General features: G+C 34.0%; 4 protein-coding genes and 1 long non-coding RNA gene across 13 annotated transcripts; 1 reads left to right on the top strand and 4 right to left on the bottom strand.

Moving 5' to 3' along the window:
- Positions 1-497: 497 nt before the first annotated feature.
- Positions 498-2,885, top strand: LOC110723195 (putative F-box protein At5g60060). Of its 6 annotated transcripts, none has more exons than XM_021902530.1 (2): positions 498-1,189; positions 1,512-2,885. In XM_021902530.1, the coding sequence occupies exon 2, from the start codon at positions 1,881-1,883 to the stop codon at positions 2,733-2,735; it is 855 nt and encodes a 284-aa protein (XP_021758222.1). In that variant the 5' UTR covers positions 498-1,189; positions 1,512-1,880; the 3' UTR covers positions 2,736-2,885. The 6 variants fall into 6 exon arrangements, with proteins under 6 accessions (XP_021758222.1, XP_021758223.1, XP_021758224.1 ...); XM_021902531.1 differs by having other exon boundaries at positions 1,520-2,885; XM_021902532.1 differs by having other exon boundaries at positions 498-829.
- A 391-nt stretch (positions 2,886-3,276) lies between these two features.
- Positions 3,277-5,946, bottom strand: LOC110723196. The gene is made up of 7 exons (XR_002511679.1): positions 5,359-5,946; positions 4,949-5,273; positions 4,796-4,874; positions 4,620-4,718; positions 4,388-4,566; positions 4,196-4,316; positions 3,277-4,093 (listed from the first exon to the last, which is right to left on the bottom strand). It is a non-coding gene; the product is annotated as an uncharacterized LOC110723196 (long non-coding RNA).
- Positions 5,947-8,042: 2,096 nt separating this feature from the next.
- On the bottom strand, positions 8,043-14,754 carry LOC110723194. 4 transcript variants are annotated; one of them, XM_021902526.1, is made up of 4 exons: positions 12,576-14,754; positions 12,379-12,480; positions 11,411-12,291; positions 8,043-11,298 (listed from the first exon to the last, which is right to left on the bottom strand). In XM_021902526.1, exon 4 carries the CDS (start codon positions 10,033-10,035, stop codon positions 8,902-8,904), a length of 1,134 nt encoding a protein of 377 aa, XP_021758218.1. In that variant the 5' UTR covers positions 10,036-11,298; positions 11,411-12,291; positions 12,379-12,480; positions 12,576-14,754; the 3' UTR covers positions 8,043-8,901. The 4 variants fall into 3 exon arrangements, with proteins under 4 accessions (XP_021758219.1, XP_021758220.1, XP_021758218.1 ...); XM_021902527.1 differs by having other exon boundaries at positions 12,640-14,754; XM_021902528.1 differs by having other exon boundaries at positions 11,411-11,799.
- Positions 8,149-8,841, bottom strand: LOC110722998. The gene has a single exon (XM_021902270.1). The coding sequence runs from the start codon at positions 8,839-8,841 to the stop codon at positions 8,149-8,151; it is 693 nt and encodes a 230-aa protein (XP_021757962.1).
- Positions 14,755-19,248: 4,494 nt separating the features above from the next.
- On the bottom strand, positions 19,249-26,124 carry LOC110723198 (LOB domain-containing protein 4-like). The gene is made up of 2 exons (XM_021902538.1): positions 25,647-26,124; positions 19,249-19,888 (listed from the first exon to the last, which is right to left on the bottom strand). The coding sequence occupies exons 1-2, from the start codon at positions 25,821-25,823 to the stop codon at positions 19,553-19,555; spliced, it is 513 nt and encodes a 170-aa protein (XP_021758230.1). The 5' UTR covers positions 25,824-26,124; the 3' UTR covers positions 19,249-19,552.
- Between the last annotated feature and the right edge of the window lie 398 nt (positions 26,125-26,522).

The following is a 26,522-nucleotide window of genomic DNA, read 5'->3' on the forward strand; positions in this document are numbered from 1 at the left end:
GTTGCAACTAATATAAAACAATCGAAAATGAAAAGTGTTGCAACTAATGCGAACGGAGGGGGTATAATTGAAAGAACAAATTAACCCCTTGAAGGAAAAAAAATTGAAATTAGTAAGGGTAAATTAATAATTTTGTTAGTTATCTTAGAGCAACTCCAACGGTTGTAGCTAGGGACTTGATTGTAATATTAAATAATCCATAGCTACTAGCTTGACTATTGGAGCAAGAAAATGCAATTAGCTTGGTCAAGCTAATTTGCTTGGAAAAAACTTGTCAAAATAAAACAAATTAGAATAAGTATTTTGAAATACTTCATATAAAAATGCTAATTAAGAAAGTCGGGTTCATATGAATAGTAAACTAATAACTAGCCATTGGTGCTCAAATTAACTAAAATAACAATTAGCTTAAAAACTTATGTGACATGGCGAACTAATTATTAAATTAGGTTGCCATTACGAGTACTCTATTTTCTCCTTATCCTACCCAATAATTCTCTATCTTATTTTGTTGTTAATATGTTATGCATGAGCCATGATTCACTATTAAGGCTTATTCTATCTCTCATACCAAACGCTTGGGTAGAACACCAATTATATCACCTCCATCTTCATCTCGTTCCTTTCTCCAAATCTTCCCCAGAATAATTCAAAATGCATGAATATCACAGAAGATATTCCATACTCTTTCTCTCTCCTCCCAAATCCCACCACTTAGCTCTCACAATCACATTGCATGATCGACAATTTGTGAGGTTTTCGGCAATTGATGTGAAATCATGGATAAAATCGGCATTGAATCTCCGAGATAAATTTGTTGAAATTGGAGGTAAATTAGGGAAGATCCTGACATATATTAATCTGTTCATGTACACGTCTCTTATAAACTTTATCTCTTTCAAAAATTTATTTCCTGTTAAAAGGGATTTATTTCCTAATATAAGTTAAAAGAATTTATATCCTAATTTACAATATTTTTTTTTAATAAATAGTCAGAGTTGGGAAGTTTGAGACATTGGAAACTCAGAAGTGAAAACAACACCGATAACTTTGAGAGTTTGGTTTCTTACTTTGTCTTCCTTATTAATTAATTAATCAAACAAACAAAAACCAAATTAAATTTGTTCAGAGTCATGCCATCTAATCTGATCAGTAATCGTATTCATGAGGAGGCAATCTTCAATCCCAGGTTTGTTTTTTTTGATAAATTTTGATTGAGATTTCAATTACAGTAATAATCTTTGTAAATTTTGTTTATTTTATATCGGATGATTAATTTTTTGATGTTGGGGTCGGTAGTTTTTATGGTGGATATAAATTGTTTGAATCTTTGGATAGGTTGATTATTCAATGATTATTTTTTGACACAATTATTTGCTGAATTTATTTATCAGTTTGAGTATTTATATTGTTATGTATATGGTTAGTTCTTGGGACTTTTTGTTTATGATATGTGGTTGGCTTGTTTAAGATGGATGTTTGCAGTTATTGATGTGATTTGTTTGTTTAAGGAAAAAAGTGAAGATGGAAGTTAACTGGGCAGACCTGCCGACTGATTTGTTGGTTCGTATAGTTGATAAACACATAGTATCATTCGTAGACGGTCTAGCCTTTTCCGGTGTGTGTCGTTCGTGGCGCAAAGCTTGTGATACAGTCAATTTGAAGCGGAAGTGGGATTGTCAAATGCCGTGGCTTATGTTAACTGATGGCAACCAGGATATCAACGAGGATGAATGGATACAGTATCTGGAACCTGATCGTTTAGAGAATGTGATTGAAGCAGAGAGTGTTGAAGACAAGTTTGATGATATTAATACTACTCGAGGCTTGTTGGATTTAACGCATGAGAAAGTTAGGTGTTACAATGTCAAGTGTGATCTATGAATTGTTGGGGATCATCTCATGGTTGGATACTAACTCATGGGATTGATGATAACATGTACTTATTTAACCCTCTTACCAAGGATCGCCTCGATCTCCCTTGTCGCCGTACAATCCCCTTCCTTCGGGATAATTCTGGTGAATTCCTTGGTGCATATTTCATAAACAGGGCTGTTGTACTTAAGGTATCAGGTGATACTTTAGTGGTGGTACTTATATATGATGCCTATCTTAGAGCTGCAATTGCCAAGCCCGGGGACACACAGTGGACACCAATTATATCTGAGAAAAGGGCTATTTACCGGAGGGTTATGGATGTATTATACCGTAGGGATAATCTTGGTACCGATGGACTTGTATTTGTGAATGAGTGTGGCAATATTGCACTGGTAAACCTTGATGATGTTCAGAATAAGAAACCTCTGGCATTAAGTTGGTACAGATGTTACGTACCGTATATACGATTTGTATTTCAAAATACAGATTCAGAACTTAATTTTTCCGATCACACTACCTACATAGTTAATTACAAGACAGTTGGTTTTAAGGTTTACAAGTTTCACTTTGATGACAAGAGTTGGGAAGAGTTGAAAGATTTGCAAGATGTTGCTCTCTTTGTGGGTAACAATGCAACTATGTCTGTTCGCGCAACTGAGATGGGATGCCAACGCAATTGCGTATACTTTGCAGATAATTACTCATCCGGTTCTAAAGCCACCAAAGATAAACTAACGGGACATGACATTGGTGTTTTTCAAATGGGTGAAAATATCATCCGGCCATTAAAGCTGGAGAATAACACCCACTTACGCTCTTCCTATTGTTGTCCCATGTGGTTTCGTCCTGCAATTTAAATCTAAACTTGTTTTTTTTCATGTACAATCATTAATTTAGATTTGCTTACATTTTCTGTGTTTTATTGTTCTAATTATTTGCTGGATTTTGTTTGGACGGTATCAATGTTCTTGAGTGTAAATATTAATTCTGACCTTAGTATTGTTGAATGCTTGAATTTGCCCTCTTAATAGGAGTTTAGATCTTCCCTTTCCACTATAACATTTGCTTTTCAATAGACCAAAACTTGCTAATGCAAAATCTCAATTGCACACGATCGTAAATTTGTTGGGTTATGGCTATGGGCCTATTAGCTGCATCATATCAGCAAATCTAAAAGATTTTTTTTTTTTAAAAAAAAGTTACATATTTTGGCCTAGGTAAGGTAGAGCTGCCTACACCCCCACTCCTTCCGAATGACGGCATCTTGGTTGTTTTTTCAGTTTTGAATCACCTAAAATGTTTACTCCCTCCGAGTTTTTTTTAACTTTTTAAGTGTTACAGTTTGACCGCCATATAGTTTTAGGCAACTTAATTGACTTAAATAAAATAAGAGGTAAGTGGAGTAGGAGTATAAAAAAATTGTAAAAGAAAAATACTGCGGTTAATAATTTATTGAAGAGTAGTGAATGTTAGAAGAAAAATATAATAAAATAAGTAGCAATGGGTTTGGGTGGTGATCATGAGAAGAGAGAGATATACTAATATTTTAGTGTAGCTTTTTGCCAAAAAAAGAAGTGTAACACTTATTAAAACTAGGGGAGCCAACGCGCGCGATGCGCGCGGATCGGTTTGCCTTTTCTTGTTTAGAATGTGTTTTGTTTATGAGGTTTTGGTAATTGTTTTTTGGGTTAATTATTTTTTATTTGAGTTGTTTGTGGGTTGTTGTTTTGTAAAGGGAATTGTGGTTTACGTGGCTATCATATTGGAGTGGTGCTATTAGCTTGAAATGTACAGTAATTGAAATTTGTAATTGCAATGAGTTGGTGTTGTGACTATCAATTGGAGTGGTGCAATGATCTTTAAACTTGCCATTTATTATTTGATTTCAATAAAAGAGTTCTTACATGGCACATAATTTAAGATTAATCCTAATAGTACGGAGTACTTAGATAGATATAATGATATGCAGTAAGTATTCTTATATGGTAGTACTAAATTATTGTAAATATGTAGCTAAGTATAAGGTGTCGTTTAAGGACAAACGACTACTTCTTGTTTTTTGTTGTAGGACTTTCATGTGTCGTCAAATCTCAACGTCTTTGATAGCCCATTTGAGCACCCCGATTCTAGTTAGAGAAGTTGTTGGTGCTATTTGGAATTTGATGGTCCTCACCTTTAGGTTGCTAGCTATATCTTCAAATTCTGGCCAATCACCCTGCCCAATAATGCACAAAATAAAATCAGAAAGCTTTAGGACTGTTTTTGTTGAGTTTTTATTCGAATTATATGGCCTTTCCCCTTTTTTTTCCGTTCTTACCGCCATTTTCTTCTCATATATCTCTGAAGTAGGGAGACCAATGAGCTTTTCACAGTCTTCAGCAAAAGCAGTGAGTCTTAGTGTCCCAGTGGCGTCACTCACATCGATTGTGAAATTTACCCTGTGTGTAAAGGGACATTAGTATTTTGGTTATTGTAGTTGTTGCATTTGTTGATTTGAGTTGATTCTTACCTGACTGCGGCAGTACTATTTTTTTTTTAGCAGTGTAGGCATTTGAAAGTTGCGTCCTTTGCTTCTTGGCAGCGCTTTCCACAGTTGTTACATCCTAAGTAAGCTAGCAGATTTTCCAACTGAGCATCAGGGATAGTGGCTTGTATCCAATGGCGTTCTTCTTGCATTGTGTTTGCAGCCTGCTAATAGGTAGGTATTTGTTATGTAGCGGGGTGGGGGTTGTTGTCCTTACATTTTTTTGCTCAATTTCATAGATAGTTTTCGCTGCTGGTGTTCTGATGTGCAGTATTTTTGTTGCCTGGTCAAGAAGCATTCTTGTTTTTCTTTCATCCTAGGATGTTTTGAACGAATTTAGTACAATTGATTAGCATTAGATATTGTAAGTATATTGTGTTTTTCATTGCTTACCATGTTCGAAGAGCATATGCTTCCTCCCCCATAGGATCTGAGATGATAGTAGTTGACATTGAGCTTGCAAGGGAGAACCCTACATGTTTTAAGGTTTTGAATTAGGCAGTGTTTTAAGGTATTTTAACAATTTGAGAAGAAATGATAGGTTACCTTTATATGTGGTTGGTTGTAAGTGAGTGAAGGCTGCAACTATTGGGCTTAGCACCCAACCTGCAAGCTTCTCAGTGTCAATAACAGAAAGGCCTCCCCACATTGAGATGGTGAGCGGCTGTTCAGTGTTGTTTATCATGGCATATAGAGTCATGGATACTTTTGTAGTTTTGTATAAATGGTGGATTACATTGTTATAATAGGTTATTGTCATTGTTTACGTACCTTTGGTCAGTGATTATGATTGCACGTACATCCATCATGTTTCCTCCTGATGTTGGTACTTTCCTGACCTCTTCTATGTAAAGGACAACAGCAAGCAAATCTGTGTGACATGTTACATACGGTTAGTGACTGCTACATAAAGTGCTGTTACCAATATAGTTGATGTTGGCTAGCACTGTACTTACCAAAGCGTTCATTTTTGAAGCTTGTTTTTGGAATTGAGTTGATGGAGACATAATTTGGCAGAACTGGACCTGCAGTTGGGTCCAGTGGTTCGATGATCGTTTGTCCGCCGAATGTCATCTGGCACTCGTCTTCTCTTTTTTGGTACTTTGGATCTATTGGTTTCAGTGGAGCATTTGCGATCTCATATTCTTTCCCTAGTTGCAGGACGTCCTTGAAAGTGTCTATTTCATCACCAAAAAGAGTACCTCCAAGATGGTTACCCTGCATAGCATAGTTCAAGTGAATATATGTGCCATAAAAATCCAATCGACCTGATCATAACTAAAGTGACCCTGCTTCTTTAAGTCTTTTTATTGCATGGGAATGTAAATTATAGTGTTTAACTCTTAGATTTGTTTGCTCGGCAGTCATGACAATTCCATAAACTAATTTAATAAATGTCATGTTGAATATTTAAGTGATTTTTAGCTGTTGAAGTTTTGAGTTTTTCCTTATGTTGATTAAATCTGTGAATGAGATCTGTATTTTCCTTATGTTTTTTGGTTTTATTGCCGATAGCAGAATACAAGCAGTTGTAAATTTTATATTACTGGTTTTAGTGCCTAGTAAGAAAGTGAACAAACCTCAGTATCCTCAAATACAAGGCGTTGGTAGCGCTTCTTGATTGGTGATTGTTGGCATTCTTATATTCTGGTTGTCTGACATTGCTAAAAAAAACGTTTAAGTAGCTTGCCCTGTTTAGAATTTTGGTAATGCAAAACATGGTGAACCACAAATTCCCAAGGCTGCCAACAATTATGAGTAACATGTTAATGTATTCTGTTGAATGCCTTATGGTATTATTTGGGATTGTAACTTGCAAATTATAGGACAGGTATATTAATAGAAAAGTTACTTAAACATTAGCAAGCTGAACAAAATTCAAAAGAAATTTAGATACTAATCCCACTAAGAGTAGGAAGCCCCGTGGAAAAAAAATTTAAAATAAAAAATGAAATAAAAATGAATAAAACTATTTATCATAAACATCCAGTAAAAGATTACTGTGAAGTACTTAAAGATAGTACATAATTTTTTGTAAACGCTCATATGCTGGAATTTTGAGAGAGAGAGAGAGAGAGCAGCAGACATTTGCAGCACTGAAGAATTGTAATACTAAGAGTAGAAATGTCAAAATGAATGAACCAAATTATTAAACACCCACTATATTTTCTCTCATAATCTGCCATTACTAAGTTAAAAAGAATGTATCATCAACTCAGGAAATCAAAGTTGCAGAAAATAATAGAGTTAATCAAAGCAAAACAGCAAGATTGTAATAACAAGAGTAGGAAATGTGAAATTCTTACAGCAGAGTTGGTGGGTTTATAAATCACAGTAAATTATTATTATAAAAGAAAAGTCGCTTAGGACAAAAATTGGAGTTAAGAGTGGTAAGATTGGCAGTTTCCCCATTGTAAATTAGTGATTGGCAATTAGCAGTAAAAATTATTAGTAAGAATTATTAAATGAACTGCTTTTGATTTATACTCATAAGCAGTAAGAATTGAATCAATAACAATTAGTAGAGAACTAAAGACAATAAGCTTACAATGAAGATGGAACTCCATGGTATCGTTTGGAATGCCTAAGCTATGAACATGATATACACTCTGTGTTGACATTTCACATATATTAACAAGTTCACATGATGAATGGATGCAATCAACCAAAACTATTTTAGTAGAGTGCAGGAAAAATAGATTTAGAGATAGAAAGACCTGTTTAGTGAGATGACACTAAGGCCACCCGACCCAACTGCCAGTATTCTTTTATTTTCTTTTTTTGGGTTGTGGGCCGTGAGTTTGGGTACCGTACTTTTAAACATAGATAAATATGGAGCATATACATTAGGAGACTGATGGCGAAGTTGCAAATAAGAGTGGCATACCTTTAGTTTATGATTATCACCAATAATTAGAGGTCTTTGATTGACTCCCAAGTAAAACATAACTCACGACAGTTGGCAATACAAAGTCGTTTTGCTGCAGAGATGACATGAACTCGGTCACAGTGTTCTACTGTTAGAGCCTGTTGACATGATCATTGTCATAACAACTGTGCTGTCAGTTTCACATCTAACTCAGAATTCACATTTAGCATGCTCCAAGAACTATAGTTGCATCAGAGCAGCCATATATGGTGGGTACCATCTGCACCAAAATCTTATACTCTTGTTATGTTTAAATGATTTTGAAAGAAATAAAGGGGTAATTTTGAAGCAAGACAACATTCATATAATGTAGATATCATTCAAAGTAGAAATCTTAACAAAAGACACAGTAATTAGGAAGTAGTTGCTTGTCATTTTCAGAAGAAGAAGTAATAGATTGTTTCAAGAAACAATAACATTTTGTTAAATTTTAAGATGAACTAAGTTTATTGAAATATTCTCCTTCATTTGGTATTTTAAATTGGCTGAAATTTTGATAGGGGACATCGTGAAGATAACCAGACAGAAGTTCCTGTTTCAGTTGTTCCTGTCATAAAAGAATGGGTTTGACTTTAGCAGCTACACATTAGGTGAACGGCATACATTATAAAAAATAAATCAGGAGGTTGTAATTATACTGACCTTGAAGGAGATTGCTGTGTAACACCTGATCGTAGTAAGATCTCAAACGAAATAACAATTTTTTTGCACTGTATACATGCTGATCTTCAGTTGTAGGCTTGGTCAGTACCCTTACATGTTTAGAATTCCAGGCCCGAGCAAGGGCAACATATAATTGTCCATGAGAGAAGCAAGGTCATCTAAGGTATATCCCTACTTGAGTGAGTGTTTGTCCCTGGGCTTTGTTGATTGTCATAGCAAAACAAAGCTTGATTGGGAATTGTTTTCGCTGGAACTGGAACGGGTAATTAGTTGAGGCAGAGGGCCGCAAGTCAATGCGTGGCAGAAATACATATTCACCAGTATGATGGCCAGTTGCAATTACACACTCAATCATGTTGGGGTAGAATCTTTTGCATATGAGTCGTGTCCCATTGCATAAGCCAGAGGCTGGAGCAAGGTTCCTCAGCAGAATAACGGGGCAATTTTCCTTTAGAACCAATTCATGTGGACTCATTCCTCCGGGGCATAAAGTGTTTAGGAATTCAGTTGTGTAAATTTTGCAATTTTCATCAATTAACACATCAAAACTCTTGTAGGTTACAGCCTGACCTGGGTGTTTTTCAATTAGCAGAGTATTTATCTCATCAACATCATCGTTGAGGGGAGTCAAGATTGCACGTTCAGCGAAGATGCTTGAACTGAAACCACCTGCGGTCAGTTCCGGGAATATTTGGCTGAGAAGTTGGTCCAGAGAGTAGTTTTCATCCTCAAATGGCACAACCAGTTGTCTTGGTAGATGAATGTCAGCTATCTCTTCTGTTTGCATACGGCCGTCCCCTAAAGCAAGCAAGAAATCAGAGAATGCAGGATCTGTACGTGCTCGCATGTTTTGACTAAGGCGTATTCGTTTGAAACCATGCCATAGATAAGAAGAGACTAAGCTCGCTTATACGGCTTCTTTTTGTGATTTTTTGGGTACCACAGGCAATACTTGCCGAAGGTCCCCACCAAAGACGACAACCTTGCCTTCAAAAGCTGTACGCCTATCACATAAATCCCTAAGCAGCAAGTCTAATGACTCTACGTTTTCCTTGATTGCCATTGATGCTTCATCCCAAATAATCAAGGAGCTTTCTCGTAGAAGACCAGATAAGTTGCTTTGTTTAGATACATTGCAAGACATGGAAGCTGTATGATCAAGGGGGATTTTAAAACGTGAATGGGTTGTCCTCCTAGTCACTATGTTTGAGGCAGCAATTCCGGACGTAGCTGTTGGAAGAACTATTTTGCCCATTTTTCTAACAGCAGCATACAATGCACAGTAAAGGTATGTCTTGCCAGTGCCTCCCGGACAGTCAACGAAAAATGAACCAGGTTTGTTAAGCTGCACATGTTTAATGATGCAATCAAAGGCATCGCGTTGGGCAAGGTTGAGCTTGTCAATGGCTTCAATGTATTCAACCGGTATTGTGGCATTGAGTGCATCAGCAATATCCTTTGTTTGTCGTAGTCCGGAGTCTGCATTGCTTATCAACACCCCTAGGCCAAATTCTTCCAAAGTTTTCCCCATTTCTTCTAAGAAACGCTCAACCCCTTGCACAGTAAGGGCCTTCACTTTGTCTTTCATTCCTGGATTTTGGTGTTTGATATCTTCGGACAAATGAATGTAGTACTTCTGCCAAAGGGCTAGGGGATCTCTTGGCATTCCGAAAATCACTACTGTAGCAAATAATTTACGCAAAGCTGTTGGCATATGTGCAGTAACAGCCTCTGCCATACATTTATCAACGGCGTCATCTTCTGCCAGGAGGCCAAGTTTCAAGGCCGCTTCCTTAAATGTTACACAAAGGTGGGCGTTGACTGTTCGTAAATCTTCAAATGATTTTGGTCCCCTTACATTGATTAGTAGCAGCCTGAGAAAATATCTTTCCCCTTCGGATGGAGCCACAAAAGTCAGACGCCCTATTGCAGTTCGCACATTAGCCCGCTTAGACCATGTTTTTGTAGCATGATTCCACACATAATGCTCACAAAATTCTGCATATGTGTATTTTGGTATGTTTGGGACAGTGTTGTTCATTCTAAAGAACTTGGTTCATGAAGTACGGGCTCGGCGCCTATCTGAAACAACAGAGGCTAGTTGTTCATTGGGAGAGAACCTCACACTGTGCTGATTAGGCAGATGAATTTGCAATGTTACTACTGGTGGGCTCATTTCAAACAGGTCAAACCCAAAGATTCTCCATGCGGCTTCACAAGGGGATACCCAATGGCCTGCTTGGAACTGCTCAATCTCATTTACAGAGCCTGATGAAGCTTGTACGTTATATGATACCCGATCATATCCTTTATAAACGTATTTGTAAAGGTACTTAACTGCTTGAATTGTTAAACATACCTCCACATTCAAGTGACAGTCGAATAAGGCAGATAGATAAGGGTTATATGGAACGACCCAACGGTTGTCCAACCTTTTCCTTCGAATCACAATAGACTCCCCTGTGTCCCGGCGTCTGTATTCAGGATACCCACTTTCATGGCTTGTTGTAATATCAGAAAAGACTTAGGGTAGTCGTATTTGCACTTCCCGTCCATTCCTCTATGATTCATGCATGGGCATTCAGGGTTATCCTTCCCACATGGGCCATGTATCATATGGTTTAAGACCACTTTTCGTAAGTGTGGGTTTTCATGGGAAGGAATTTCAGCGGACACGTACTTGTCAAATGAGTCTGGATGCTTTATCCTAAATTCCGGCTTTAAAATAATGAGCATATGAACATGTGGCAAGCCACGTTTTTGGAACTCAACTACATAAATGAACGCAGCCACCTCTCCAAACACTTGTTCTTTTTTTTTTCCAGTGCTATAAGCTTTGCTCTGAAAACACGAGCTACAAGATCGGGTCGGTTTTATGCTTTTTCCCCGTGTGCCAGCTCTGCTTTGATTTCTGGCCAATTTGGGTTGCAGGTCATTGTTATGAATAAGTCCGGTTTCCCAAAACGTTGTACAAGAGCGATAGCATTGAGATAACGTCGTTGCATATCACAAGGCCCCCCTTAAAAGGAAGGAGGGAGGATAACACACTGACCTACATTCGATGCATTTGCTTCACCGCCTTCAAGTGTATCTACTAAACCCTGATATAGCTCAACTCTAATTTGTGCCTGATTTTGTCTAAAGAAATCTAGCCGAGTATTCTCTATCTTCACATACATGTCTACAATATATTGCAAGAACAGCCGCCCAGCCAGTAGGATGAAATTTCCAGCACGCATTTGAAACTTGTATGCATAATACTCCCTGCAAGAAATAAGCTTGCCCTTCTTCCCCCGAGCAGCAGCTGCAATTCCATTTGTTTTTATAAAAGTAGTTACATTTACATGATTAATACGGGAATGACATAAATGAAATAACATGTTTTTGGTGTAAGTAGCCACAATTAGTTGTCTTACCATAACCTTCTTCAGTTACCAAATCAGCTGCCTCTTGAACATTGTCTGAAATGACAATATTTGAAAGGTCTTCCACCTGGGACCGTCCTCCGTGAGACATTTTTAGTAAACCGTGATGCCACCCACAGTCACCTCGAGGAAATAGAAGCGGGTATTGTAGAGGATCGTAACAGCCATAATAATGATATATCCTATGGCTCTTGTTTGATTTCCCATGAACAATGATATGTGGGCTGTTGCTTTGGCTAGATGAAGTACCTTCACTCCATATCACAGCTACTTCTTCGGATGTCGGAGCATTGTAAACACGTTGATCAAGAACGGGGTGTTTATTGAGCCTGATTTCAGTCTCTTCAGTGACTTCAGTCTCCCGAAGAGACTTGAAAAACCTGGCATATGAATTCAAAAGCATAATAGCCATAATCAAGGAAATTATACTCGGACGTAAGTTTGGAAAAAGACGATGTCTATTTTCTGCCTCAAACATAGCATCGTAGAAGTAAAGCTGTAAATATTGTGGTGGTTCATTATCAGGCAAGAGGTCAGGAATATTATGATAAATTTGGCCATGAACCTTCAAAGCATATATTCCTTTATGAATATCCCCATCCATTGATCCACCAATTGAGCTAAAAGCAAAGAGGTTATTGTAAAGGCGAGAATATGTCTGAAAATGATCCGAATCATCGTCATTAGAAGTATAAAGTTTATCTAATTCAGGGGGTAAAGCATTAGAAGCAATTTCAACTTCACCATCACAGCAACAAAAATGCAATGACTCAAAGGCTAGTTTTTTTGCACGACACTTATCGCAAAAATGAGGGGCAGGCAACTCCATGGGCTTAGTAGGCAGCGATTGGCTGAATTTATTGCAGCACCAACTATAAGCAGTTTTAAATAAACATTCAGTCGAGACAATTCTTTAAAAACTCAGAGAAATGCATAGCTTATTATTTGGAGACATTCACCTGTCTTTGATTGCTTTTGGCGTTTAGGTTTTGGAATCCCTAAAATCGCCCGTTGTCGAGCACTCATTCTTGTCTTTGATGTTGTAGGATATTCTGGGAAATCTGCTACAATATGAAACACCCTTATTTAAATAATGTGAAGTTTCTCGGTTTTTAAAAAATGGGAATTCATGGGGTAAAAGAAACATTGTGCTAACCCATCACATATAAAAGTGAAAATTTCAGTTGTTGGACAAGTAAAATGAGAATCAATTCGAGAACCTGCTGCTTGTAAATAGCTCTGATTTGTACTCCTGCTTTCTTGCTTTCTTTTAACCTTTGATTATTCCCTTGAATCCCTACTTGCTTTCTTCCACCTTTCATCGTAGTTATTTTGTACCATAATCCTGCATCAACAACCTTTTGGTTCTTCAGTAGGCAGTAACTAATGTTGTCATGGACTTATTCTATTTCTCATTTAATTACTTATTAATTGAGTAGACCTTTCAAATTCATCCATTTAACTGAGTCACCAATTAGAGATAGAAGTTAAAATTAATAGTAACTGAGAAATTGTAGATATAAATTATCTTCTTTGATAGAAAAGAATAGTACATATTGTAACGCTCTTGTCCAGAAGTCTAAGATACTAAACAAAACTCAAATTCTGCAGTGACGAAACACGTTTATATTGAGTGGAAATTCAAGCATAAGAAAAGGCATAAGAGCCACACCGCCAACATTGCATAAGCAAGAATCAATGAAAAGAGCCAAACCTGGTAAACGACAAGGCTAGAGTTGATTCCAGCACCATTGACGTCTCTAACCTGGACATACAACCTCCTTACAGAAGGCACCATTCCCTTTGGGCATACAGCAATCACAATGGGCATACAGCAATCACACTTGATCTAATTAATCTCACATACAACACTTTTTAATTTTAAGTGGCTTTTATATAGCATTTGTTATTAAGAATTACTGCTACAATGAAATTTAAATATCACTAAAACTGACCTTCCATGATTACCGTTCAGCAAACTAATGGCGAACAATTGAACACTAATACCCTTATTTGCCACTCTATGTACCAGCATATTGATGCAATAAGAGTTAAGTTAATTCATTTGTCAGCTTAAAAGTGATTCTTTATAAGAAAAAACAAAACAAAACAAAAAAACTACAATAATTCATCAAACCTCATTAGCTTAAAAAAGGGATCCGGTAACATATCAATTCTATATAAAGAATAAATGAAGTACTTTTGGTAATTAAGCTCAATATTTAAGGCCATGTTGGGAAATTCATTTTAATTCATCAAGGGAAAATAGAACAATTAAGAGTAGATGTATTGAAAGTTTGAAATCATATACCAAATGGTGTACTTTTACACATAAAAATTGAACAAAAGACTCACACTAATTCACAAACATGCCATTGATTTACACGAATATGAACTACATATCAATTTTACTTTATGAATTTCCCAGCTAGAAAAATCAATAATTTAATCAATGTATTTATACTATTACAAATATAGCCATCAAATAAACAACAATCATAACCCTTTTTGCCTATCCAAATTTTATTCACAACCTTCAAATTTATAGTCACAAATTTCAACAGTTGAAAATGAACAATAGCCCAGACCTGATTGGTGGCAAATTTATTAGGAGCAAAAATCAATACTCTGTACTAAACTATGCGACTAAAAAACCAGACTCAATTATTTATCAACTAAGTACTCTAAATCAATACTGAACTATCAAAAGAAGAACACACTCTATCTCTGATTGGTGGGAAAATTGTGAGTATAAATCAATACTAAACCAATTGTTGGCCACATTTCAGAGCTAATATTTTGTACAAACCTTGTATTTTTGCACTGTATAGAGAGGAGAGAGAAAGAGGCACCAGTGACCCACCTCCCATAAAGTCCGGTCGTCATCTTCCGCCGCCGCCCCCTCGACAGGCAGCTGTGCTGTCGTACCACCTTCCTCACCGTGGTCGTCACCAACCGATGGACCACGACATGCTCCTTCGATGTCATCTCTTGTATCATTTTTTCTCAATTGGAAATGTACATTCAGAATTTAAAAATTCAGCACTTCAATGGAGAATTGTAAATTTAGAGTTTTCTTGTAAATTTAGAACTTTCTCCATTGAAGTGATGAATTTTGCAAATCTGAATTCACTTCTCTTCGGCAATTTTGAGAGATGAAGACACATGGAGAGGAGAGAGAAAGCTGAAGGCAGAAGGTGTTAATTATTGTGGGGGTAATAAGGTAAATAAACAATTTTGAGGGTATAAAGGTCCGACCACTGTTCATAAGAACAACTTCCCACTTTTTATAAGGTAGGGATACGGAGGGAGTATTTTCATCCCTATAAATGTTCACTTATGTATTACGGAGTATTAAATGTTAATTTCTTTAGAATGATTATTTAATGTTTAATTATGCTAATACGACATAAAATGTTCAAATAATTATTATTTGTATTTGTGTTTCCAAATGACTTTTTATAGTAGTACTCGAGGAAAAAAGAAAAGGTTCATTTCCTTCTTAATAAAATCAAATGAAATTGTATACCACCAAAAATTAAACAAATAGATATTAAATTAATGCACAATACAATTCCACATATATTAATCACACAATAAACTTCTCAATCCAAATCCAAAAATTCAGCTTGTGATATTGGTTCATGTTGCTTGGAGACTCCATGTCTTCTTGGTTTCCTTCTTTATGTCATATTTCTTTTTTCCTTGCTATTGTGCGGTCTAACTCACTATATGCACGGTTCTTTATTAACTCTAATTAAAAAAAAATGTATTAGATTTGAGCAAGAATAGATAGATGTTGAAAATGAACCAATAATTTTCATATGAATATAAACATGGATGAGTGAAAAAATGATATGATGGATATGAAAATTAACATCTATTTAGGGGCGGACCTTTGTTGAGACGGGTCGGGGTCTGGCCCCCCTTAATTTTTCTAAGCTATTGGTTTTAAGTAATATAATGTCTAATAATTACACTTAAAAAGCTAGTGGTTAAATATTGTTATTTTGGAGCAAAAGGTTGGAGGATCAAAGGGAGTTTTATGTTTTTGGATCGATAATTAAAAAAAAAAAAAAAAAAAAAAGTCAAGTTAGTAAAAACACACAAAAGATCAAAGGGAGTTTTATGTTTTTGGATATTACTCCCCCCGTTTTTAAATACTTACTACACTTTTCTCTTCCGACCGTTTTTAAATACTTGCTCCATTTTTTATTTAGAAATCTTATACAATATTTAATGCAATTCTTTCACCTAGTGGACCCAACATAAATCATATTTTTTTAATTTCATATTCTCTCTCCTCCAATTCTCCCAATTACTTTTGCTTTTTACAATTTTCTATTCTTCCCCTTACCCCACTACCTCCGTATATTTCACTCCGTATTATTTTATCCAATCTCCAATTTCTCCTAAAACCCCATGCATGGAGAAATGGAGCAAGTAATTAAAAATGGAGGGAGTAAATTTTGTACAAATTCATGTAGTTGATAAAAATACTAATTTTAAAATCTTAAGGCTTAGCTTGTTTGACATATTTGTTTTGTTTTTAGTTGTTTTTTTTTCTTTTAAAACAAAAAACAGAATACTTTTATTAAAAACAGCAAGTAATTAAAAACTGAATACAAGAAAAAAAAAATGGTGCTTTTCATTTTTCTGTAGTCATTTTTTTAAAAATCATAATTTTAATTAGTTTAGCTAATTATTTATTTTTCATATGACATATATGATATGTTTTTGAAAAACAAAATACAAAAAAAAAAGAAAAAAAAAAGAAACCATAGTAATTCCAAACAAACCCTTAAATAAGTAATATTCTTATCTTTTTTTTTTACATAATTTTAGGAAATTTTGACTTTTACCACCTCCAGAAACCACTTATTGGCTTTTACCACCTACATAAAAAAAGTTTTGTATTATCACCACATAAGAAATAAAAGTCGGCTTTTACCACAAATCATCTCCAACTAATGGATAACGTCCATAAATTCATTAGTAGGTCCTACCATGTACACGTGTCACCATATTATAGGGTAATTTTTTTTAAAAATAATTAAATTAAATTTTAAAATGAATAAAAACCCAACCAGCTCCCAGCCACTGCCGGACTAGCTGCCAGCCCCACCACCAACTCGCCACACAATAACCACCGCATAGCCACAACCATCGCACCGCACAACGCACTAGCCACAGGCCCACAACTACGGATTTCAACCCCCTCCCCCACCCCAAACGGATTTTGACCCCCTTTTCACCAATTTCTGACCTCAAAACCCTAGCCATAGGATTTCGACCCCCTTTTTACCAATTTTCAACCTCAAAACCCTAGCCACCGAATTTCAACCACCCATAAAGCCCCATCGAACCGAATTCTTACCACTCCTAAAACCGTAGCCCGACCAAATTTCGCACTTCTGAAACCCTTGTCACCACCTAATTTTGATCCCCTCCTTACCCAACACCAAATTTCGACCCCACCCTAACCCCACACGAAATTCGTTGCTAGCTAGTTGACATGGAAGTGAAGGAATTGTGTCTTCGATAAGTGCAATTACTAGATATATCAAGGATCACTATTATGGAGATAATAAGTTCGTTCTTTTGGGTCGTCATTATCTGTTGCTAGACTATGATCAATGATCTTTGGACTAGTCAAATAGTCCAAAGACTACTAGAATGGATCCTATGAGGTCACACAACAAGGGTATTGGGTTAAGCAAGTAAGAGGCCTATTAATGGGCCTCATGAGCAACTAACTAATCATGAAATGGATTGGGCTAGCATAGTTAGATTAGGTTTTGGGCTTTTGACACGGGCTCTTATTTAGAGATGAGATCTATAAATAAGATCCATGCCTAGGGTTGCTTGCAAGTAGTCATAATTCACACACAGTGTATTTTGACATCAAGGCAACCAATCCCAAAGACCCTAATTCCTTTATTTAACTCACGACTTTCTCTCTCCTCCCCTCGTCCGTACGGTCGGCCACCTTGGTGGTGCGTGTGGTGGTTCGTGGTGGTTCATGGTGGTTCGTTGCTCGCACTTCTCCATAGAAGGTCAATTGAAGGGTTCAATTGCAACTAACTAGCATAAGTGGAGGTCTTAATCTGTGCCCGTGGACCAAGTAGAGGAATCACGCTTGAGGTTCTTTATCTCCCAATGTTCTTGCTCGATCGCACGTGGAATCACGCTTTAAAGGTACGATTATATGTTCTTTATGTGTTATGCATTAGATCTTGGGATTAGGTATTGTATGAATATGATTCATGTTTATTTCCGCTGCGTAGTACCTATAATTCCCTACAGGAAGATCGGGGGAGATGAAGAGAAAACGTCATAAAGGTGGGGCCCTACTAACGGATTCATGGACATAATACGTTAGTTGGTCGTAAAATCCAATTTTTTAAAATTTTGTTGGTGGTAAAATAAAACTTTTTTTTATTATTTTTTTATTTATTTTTTATTTATTTTTTTTTTTTATGTATGTGGTAAAAGCAAATAAGTGTTTTTTGGAGGTGGTATAAGTCAAAATTTCTAATATTTATTTAAATATTGAGAATGAATTAGATGGTAAATATTACTCCCATTTTCTTGTCTTATTTAAGTGTCTCAGTTTGACTGACATATATATATATGCCAACGCATAATTTTGATTAATGATATGTGTAATTATACATAATTAAGTATAGATTATATATATATATAAAATTGGTATTTGGAAAACTATGTTTTGAGACGATTCTAACAGGTATTCATTGATCCTATTATATTACATATAGAGCACAAACATTAGTGAAAGCGGTGCATATGAGTATTATCTAAGTCAAAATAAGACACTTAAATAGAACAAAGGCAGTAGGTTACAATCACACGTCGTGGAGTAGCTAAGTAATAAAATCAAGTGACAAATCCAGGGATACATATAGTATAGTTGTACCCCCATTCCATTAAAAAAAATACTACATAATAACTAATGATAAAGAGACCTCCTAATCTCCTATGGACTCCAATCAGTCTCTTAGGTACTGTTAGGTTAACAAAATCAATTCAGTAGCCTAGTTTTCCTATTATTTCTGGTTAATATCAAAGAGTTGGCTATTGAAAAAACTACTCTTAGGACCTGTTTTATTCAGCTTAATTTCATTTTCGTGCACTTCAATTCAATTCCTAATTTCCTCTCTCATAAACAATTCAGTTCAGTTGTTTTCGGTAAATCATATCAGAACAAGCCCTTAGATGTCATTCACATAGTTCATATGTTTTCTGACGTTAAATCAGCTATTTTCGACAAAAGATACCGTTGTTATAAAAGCAGGTCTCTTAATTATTATTTTTTCACACAAATATATTCCGTTTCTCATTTATAGACCTAGTCACCGAATTAAAGGATAGGTTTTATCGTACATGCAATTCAAAGATTAATACAATTGTGAGATGAATTAATAACTCTATCAAATTTTAATTGGCAAAAAAAAAAAAAATACTCCATATATTATTCTTTGTTTTTTTTTTTAATTATGTTTAATTACTAAATTTCTAAATCCGCCAATGTTAATATCCCCTTTCATGTGATATACTATCACATCCATCCCTTTCATAAGGATCTATGATATCTATGGAATGACAAAAACATGCACATCAGCCGACAAATAGTGTAAAATTCAACTAAAGAGATGGATGGGGCATGTCTTCCATATTATATCAATTTGTCGGTCACTAATTTGCCCCATTAAGAAGACTAATGGCCATTAAGCACTAAGCGAAACCATAACTTCAATAAAATAAATAACATAATTAAAACAAATTAAAAAAAGAGATAGGAGTAAAAGTGGACCGTCAATTTGCTTTAAACTAAATTTCATAATAAGTCATGATTAAATATTTTATACATGTACAATATGGTTAATAATATCTTAGTGCTATGAATATGTAAAGGACTAAGGTAACAAAAAAAGGAAACAACTAGGTCCAAAAACCTAAGAATTAAATTACAACCGTACCACTCAATTTCCATTATATTTTATATTAATTACTACGTATATTATTATATCTCTAAATTCCCACCAGCAATAAAAGAGAGAATATAATAACCCAAAAAAAAAAGTACTAAATTTAATCAAGGGCATGTATGCATCAACATGACCAAAGTGACTCTTCCATGTTAGGTTGATCCACAACCATGTCCATAAAAAGGGACTTGGCTTGTGAAGATACTATCTTAGATGAAGGGGAGTTTTCAGGTGAGGAAGTGCCTTGATGATGATCAACTCTAGGTTTATCGGAGTATTGGCGCATGCGCATATGTACCACCTCCGCTTGTGCTAGGGCTAATTGGGCTTGGAGGACGTCAATTTGTTGTTGGAGTGATGAAATTGCTCCTACACACCCGTAAACTGGATCACGTACCCTTGCATTAGCCTCATACACCATTGAACTCACTGCATCTCCACGTTGGTGCATTGGCAACTCCTACAACATATCCATTTAAACATATCATCTTGATTTATGTATCATCAAAGTGTCAGTAATCCGCACAAAATGTTGTAAATTTCAAAAACTATGTAATAAAAAGTGTCTAAACAATATAATGAAAAACAATATAAGATGCCCATTTAGGAAGAGCAATGATAGACATTATTAAGCACTAAGCAAATATACAAAAATAATTATAAGAGGAAATAGAAGTGAAAAGTGGACCGTCAAGTTTACTTTAATTATACTACATTACATAATAAGTAGTCATGATTATATATGTTTGTACATGTACAATAAGGTTAATAATCCTTCTCACCATCATCATCATCACCTCTATGATCTAGATCAAGTAGAGAGTGAGATAGAGATGTGCTAACTTGCTTTAAAAATGTAAAGGACTAAGGAAACATAAAAAGAACAACTAGGTCCCTTCTCAATCCACAATTAATTTTGCTAAGGACAACAATATTACATCATATATTAGCTAGCTTAGGTTGATCTAATAATACCATGTCCATGCTAAAAAGGGAAGTGGCGCATTCTTAGATGCACCACCTCTGCTTGAGCTACGGCTAATTGGGTTTGGAGTACGTCGATTTGTTGTTGGAGTGATGATATCGCTCCTACACACCCATAAACCGGGTCACGTATCCTTGCATTTGCCTCATATACCATTGAACTTACTGCATCACCGCGTTGGTGAAATGGCAACTCCTACACCAACTCAAATATTTCATTAGGTTTCTTTCTTTTCATTAATAAAATTATTGTTTTGTTTCTCTAATATGGTCCTTAGTTTTGTTTTGTGAAGCTTAAGTTAGTAAAGATAAACAGAATAGAACAAAAAAATTGATGCATTCAACTTTGTTTTTTTACTTTTAATTATTGCTCAAAACAGAAAAATCAAGCAACAAACATGACATAAATGTGAACAACTGCACTTTATGAGCTCAAAGATTGTTATGTTTGTGTTTCATTATGTCTAGTGTGAAAATTTTAATTCATGTTTGTTGAGGTTGTTGAAACTAAAGGCTTAATTATGAATTAATTTCAAGGAATCCAAGGAAACATAAATGAACATTGGTGGTTCAACCAAAATGATGTTGCTTAAATTTCTTTTTGACATTTACATATTCATGTTCTAAGACTATAGAAATTAGAACATAACTATGGATTGAATAAAGTCATTGACTAGTTGTCTAGGCTAAAGCTAGCTGATTCTTCACCATTTGTCTTGTAATCCTGTTGTACAAGGGCACTACATGGTCAAGTGTTGTAGATCATAGCCAGAAAGTCTACCAAAACCAAACTCTCCGCCTTTTTGTTTGTTGGTTTTATTTTTTTTTAAGTAAATCATTTGTTTTGCAAACATTTTTAATAGAGTATAAAACATATTTATGGGCCTCAACCATCTATGATAGAGTATAAAACATATTTCTAGACCTCAACCATTAACTTAAGCTTTTGGGAGTTGGTCCATTAACATAGTATTAGAGCCAACTCTGACATAAAGGTCACGGGTTCGAATTTCATCCCATGTATAGGCGGGCCCTCCCAAAGAGCCTTTTATGAGAGGGAGAGTGATAGAGTATAAAACGTATACTTGAGCCTCAACCAGCATCAGCTTAAACTTTTGGTGTATTAACAATTTTTTATTTTTTATTTTTAAATGCATCACATCTTTGTAGACATCTTCATCTTCTCTTAATTTTTATTATATTTTTCTCTTCTCGTCCGTTACTTTTTTAAGCGAGTCACTTTGTTTTGCAGACATTTTTTTAAAAAAACTGTATCACATCGGTTATTATTTTATTTTTTTTTTCTAAAGTAGACCAATCAATGGGCCTTTAAACTTAAGTAAACACAAGTGCATCACCTAATATGATGATTTTTCAAAGCATTTTGACATCATCTTGACGTAAATCATTAGTAAATTTTACCAAAAGAAAAAAATGAAGAACTACATGATATGATATGCCATTATACATATTATTATCTTATCAAATCAGTAATATTTATGTTGTGCATGCTTTACAAATCTCTTAATTAAGAAGCGTAGGATATACTCATTATAATTTTAAAATAAAAAAGGCTATGGAATGTGCACGAAAAGGCTTCTTAGTGGTCAAAAAGTTGCTGCGTGCTTTGCATAACTTTATTTAATTTTAATTATTCCAATTATTAGTATTTCAATTTTTTTAAAAAAAAGTTAATCATATTTCTTTTGAATTTAACATTCCACTACTTCAAGCAACTAACTCTTTTTATAAGGTTTTCGTAACTTCTTGTTGAATAAAACTATAGTTCATAGAGTGAAACTGATATAAATCAATGTATTGACAAATCTAAGAAGCCATTGTTTATTCAACTTATTTTTATTTCGGAAAAATAATTTTAGTTCAGATCAGATTAAATCAGAAAAAATAAGTTCAGATTATATCATCGTTTTATTAGCAGTTTTATATCGTTAAGGTCATGTTCTGTTCACCTTATTTCCACTTATTTCAGGGTTGATAAGTTTGGATAATTTCAGATAAGGGTTAATAACTTCAAATAAGATAAGTTTAGGAAAATAAGTTAGATAAGTTGTGATAAGGGTTAACCAGGGCTACCCAAGTTTAATTTATATCTTTAATTTCATGATGAATAATATTATGAAAATTACATATTAATAAAATACACATTATTTTGAATGTAACAAGACCCCACTTGATACATTTTTTCCTAATGGATTACCGTACACTTAATTTCAAAGTCTGGTCAAATCAAATAATCAGATCAGATAAGTTCAGGTTAGATCATATCAGACCAGATCCGATAAATTCAAATAAGTAAAAGTACAGCTCGTCTTGTGTGCGGCCGGCCACACCGTGTGACCACTTAAAGTAACCCCTATAACATTGATTAAGTAGCCCCTGTAATATCAATCAAGTAACCCCTATAACAGTGACCGAGTAACTCTATAACAATGATGAAGTAACCCTTTTAACACTGATCAAGTAACCCCCATTACACTAGCAAAGTAACCCCAGTAGTGGTTGGCCACACGGTGTGGCCAGCCACATATAAGACTTTGTGATGAACTAAAGAAGCCTAACCTAAGAACATTAAAATCTTACAAAAGTACTCTGATTGGCATGAATTTTCCGGTCAATATGGATGTATTTTATAAATGTGATTTTAATGGCCGATATATATATATATATATATATATATATATATATATATAATTACATTATACTAAAGGCGAATCTGATATGACACTTGTCAAGTTTTGATTAAAAAAATTCCCGCCACTTTTACTTTCCTTTTTTTAACAAATATTTATGAACATTATTTTATAATATCCTGTAATATTTAACTTTCAATTTGACAACTATATATAAAGTATATTCTATATGCATTCAATAAAAATATTTTGACATATAATATTTTATAATAGGTATTTTATGGAAAAGAAAATCAAGTATTTGTTTCAATTAAAAATATTGATTTTTATTTTAATTAATTATTAATTATTGTTAAATTAACATTATAATTTATAAATATGCTAAGTATAAATATATATGAATATATATGAACTAGAAATGATGTAAAATTTGATTGTGTTGCATATAAAAAGCAAATTAATTAAAGGAGTTAATAGCGTAGTCACATTGTATAAAAATTACAATATACCCCTCTTTCAATGTTTAATCTTTACATTAAATTTTGAAAGAAATCTTTACATTTTAATAATCCGTATTTATTTCAAAAAAAAAAAAAAAAAATCCGTATCTTTTTGTAAGAAAAAAAAAAAAAAAAAAGTTAAGGCTCTTGTTAATGATTAAAAAAGTACTGATGGAAAAAGTAATAAATTAAAAGGGGTAGAGGCCATAGTGAAAAGTGACAATAATGCCTTGTGAGCAAAATGGACTAAGGAAACATATGATATCAAATCAAATCAAATTAGTAGTGGTAAGGTCAAATAAATTATTGTTAATTGGTACTATTGTATATCAAATCAAATAAATTTATACTAAAGGGTTGGTAAAAAAAAAATTTATTTTTTCCAATTCTTTAGTTGACATTTTTTATTTTTACACTATTTACAAATAATACTTTGACTAAATTTTTTTATTTATACAAATATTAAACATATAAAATCTTATTTGAATCTTCTAAATATAAATTTTATTTATGTTACGGTAATTGTTTTTTATAATTTTATAATACCGATAAGATATTAATGTTAAAATTAAACATAGATGTCAATTTAAAATATACAGTAGTTTAGGTAATACTCGCATATTAATTGGTAAAAGGGTAAGGTAAAGTGGTCTTTAAAAAAAAGTAAAGTGGGTCCCCAGACCGTTATTAACCGCTACAACTGATTAAGGTCAAAAGCTATGGGGGGACAACCAACTTTTGCACCGCATGAGGAGTTTCTTTACATGAGAATTTGAGATAACTAACCTTAATACATGTACAAATTGAAATGCATATGCAATTTGGCTTATATGTCATAAGTCAAAACAAAAAATAAATGGGATAATATGTTAAAATAGTAACATGATTAAATGTATTATATCGCCTAATGTGATTTATATGATTGTAATAAAGTTTTGTCTTTCGAATAAACTAGAGTACATATAGGAATCATACTATGATGTAAATTATTTTTCATAGGAATCATACTATGATGTAAATTACTTTTTTTTTTTTTTTTGAAATAATGTAAATTATTCTCATCTAGTCAGTCTGATGTAATTGAAATTCTAAAGTTCTAATATGATCTTATCTAAATACTCGTGTGTTGAAAAAGGGTACGAAACAAAATTTAAATGCACAACAATCATAGTTCAATAATCCTTCGATCCTAATACCAAATACTCTATCAAAAAAAATGTATCATATACATTCTCGCCAAAAAGTAGTTAGTTGGCACATCATTTCAACATTTAATAATACTCCATAGTCCATAATACTAGTTTATGTTTTGGACAATATTTCGGGTCATTTTTTTCATTTTTTTTTTCATTTGTATATGAGACAATATTTGAACTTATGATGTGATTATAATAAATTTTCTTAATATATTTTATTTACAATATTATACATATCTACTTTATTACAAACTTTTTTAATACCAGCTTACCCCTCTCGCCACACATCAATATGAGTACATTATTTTACTTCTTGTTTTTTAATTAATCAACTTTTTTTCTCTAACCTTAATCCCTACCTTTTTTTTGGTATTATTTCTCTAAATTTAACCATTTTTTTTTACACCCACCTACTTTGTAAGCACTCGCACATAATTCTAAAGCATATAGTAACCTTAAGTTAGGAACATTATACAAGGGATGTAATTAGTAATATCACCATTATGTAATAATTTGTTGAACTTTTTTTTTATTTTTTTTATTTATTTTTTTTATTTCAACGATCAATTTTACTTGAACGACCATGCCTATAGGAGTATAGGGTGGTAAAATATTCCTTTCACAAGTTGACAACCACCAAACTTTAGCTCTAACATTAATGCTTACCAACAACAAAAAAATTTAGAATACCATAAATAATTACTTATTATAACTCTAAGCACAATGATGAGAAAAAACAATTTGTAATGGAAATTAAATCATGTTGATCCATGATCATTCATTTAGTTAGAGCTTTCCTCCTAGTTTCAGGAGATCATAGGATCGATTCTCATCACATACCCTCACTAAACACTAAATAAAAAGAAAAGAAAACTAAATTGGCGTACCTGTAGCATCTTGTTGACGTTACTAGCACCAAAAACTCTATGCACATTAGCAAATTTCTGAGGCTCGTCAGCAGGGAAGTAGGGCGCAAACACACAATCTGGCGCACACCTTCTTCGTAGCAACTTGCACGCTGCACAAGGGGACACCGCCCCTTGTTTCCTTCCATTTTCCTTCATTTTTTTTTCGACGTGTACAACCTCTTCGATTTTGTAATATGTTGTTGGATTAATCCGTAGCAACTCAATTATCTCTAGTCTAAACAAAACGTTGTGTCAAATAAATATATGTAGTGAACCAACAACTCTCTTGATTTTTATGTACCATATAACATATGCTACTTTAGATTTTGTAATAATAAAAATAAGTATGGACAAGAGTAAAGTGCAAGTTATTATATATGAAAGTTAGAAAAGTATGTAAGACAAGTGTATAAATTTGTTTGTTAGGAAGAGGAAAGGGGGGCTAAGAAGTGAAAAATGGTGGATGTTATATAGAAAAATTTTGTAGTGACAAGAGTATCTTAATGGGCCCAACCTATGAAGAAATCTAGATTTTGGTGGGCCTTAACATCGTTTTCGGATTGGATTTTTAGACCCACCCTTTTATTATTACATGTTGGGTCATGCTTTCATTTGTTCCTTCTTTGCCTGTCATACTCAACATTTTTTCATTCTTTTTAATTTTGTTATTAAGGAAATATACATACATAATGATATGAGTACATAAATAATGTTTTATTTATTAATTACTAATGTAAAAAAAAAGGTTTTTTTTTTAATCAAAATATATTAATTTTTAGTGAATATAATATTTATAAAAAGGTTGAGATTCTCACAAGTTTTTGAGTCGAGTTATGAACTACTCGACTCGGCTGA

This window comes from Chenopodium quinoa, unplaced genomic scaffold, assembly GCF_001683475.1.
Source record: "Chenopodium quinoa cultivar QQ74 unplaced genomic scaffold, ASM168347v1, whole genome shotgun sequence".
NCBI classification, from domain to species: Eukaryota; Viridiplantae; Streptophyta; class Magnoliopsida; order Caryophyllales; family Amaranthaceae; genus Chenopodium; species Chenopodium quinoa.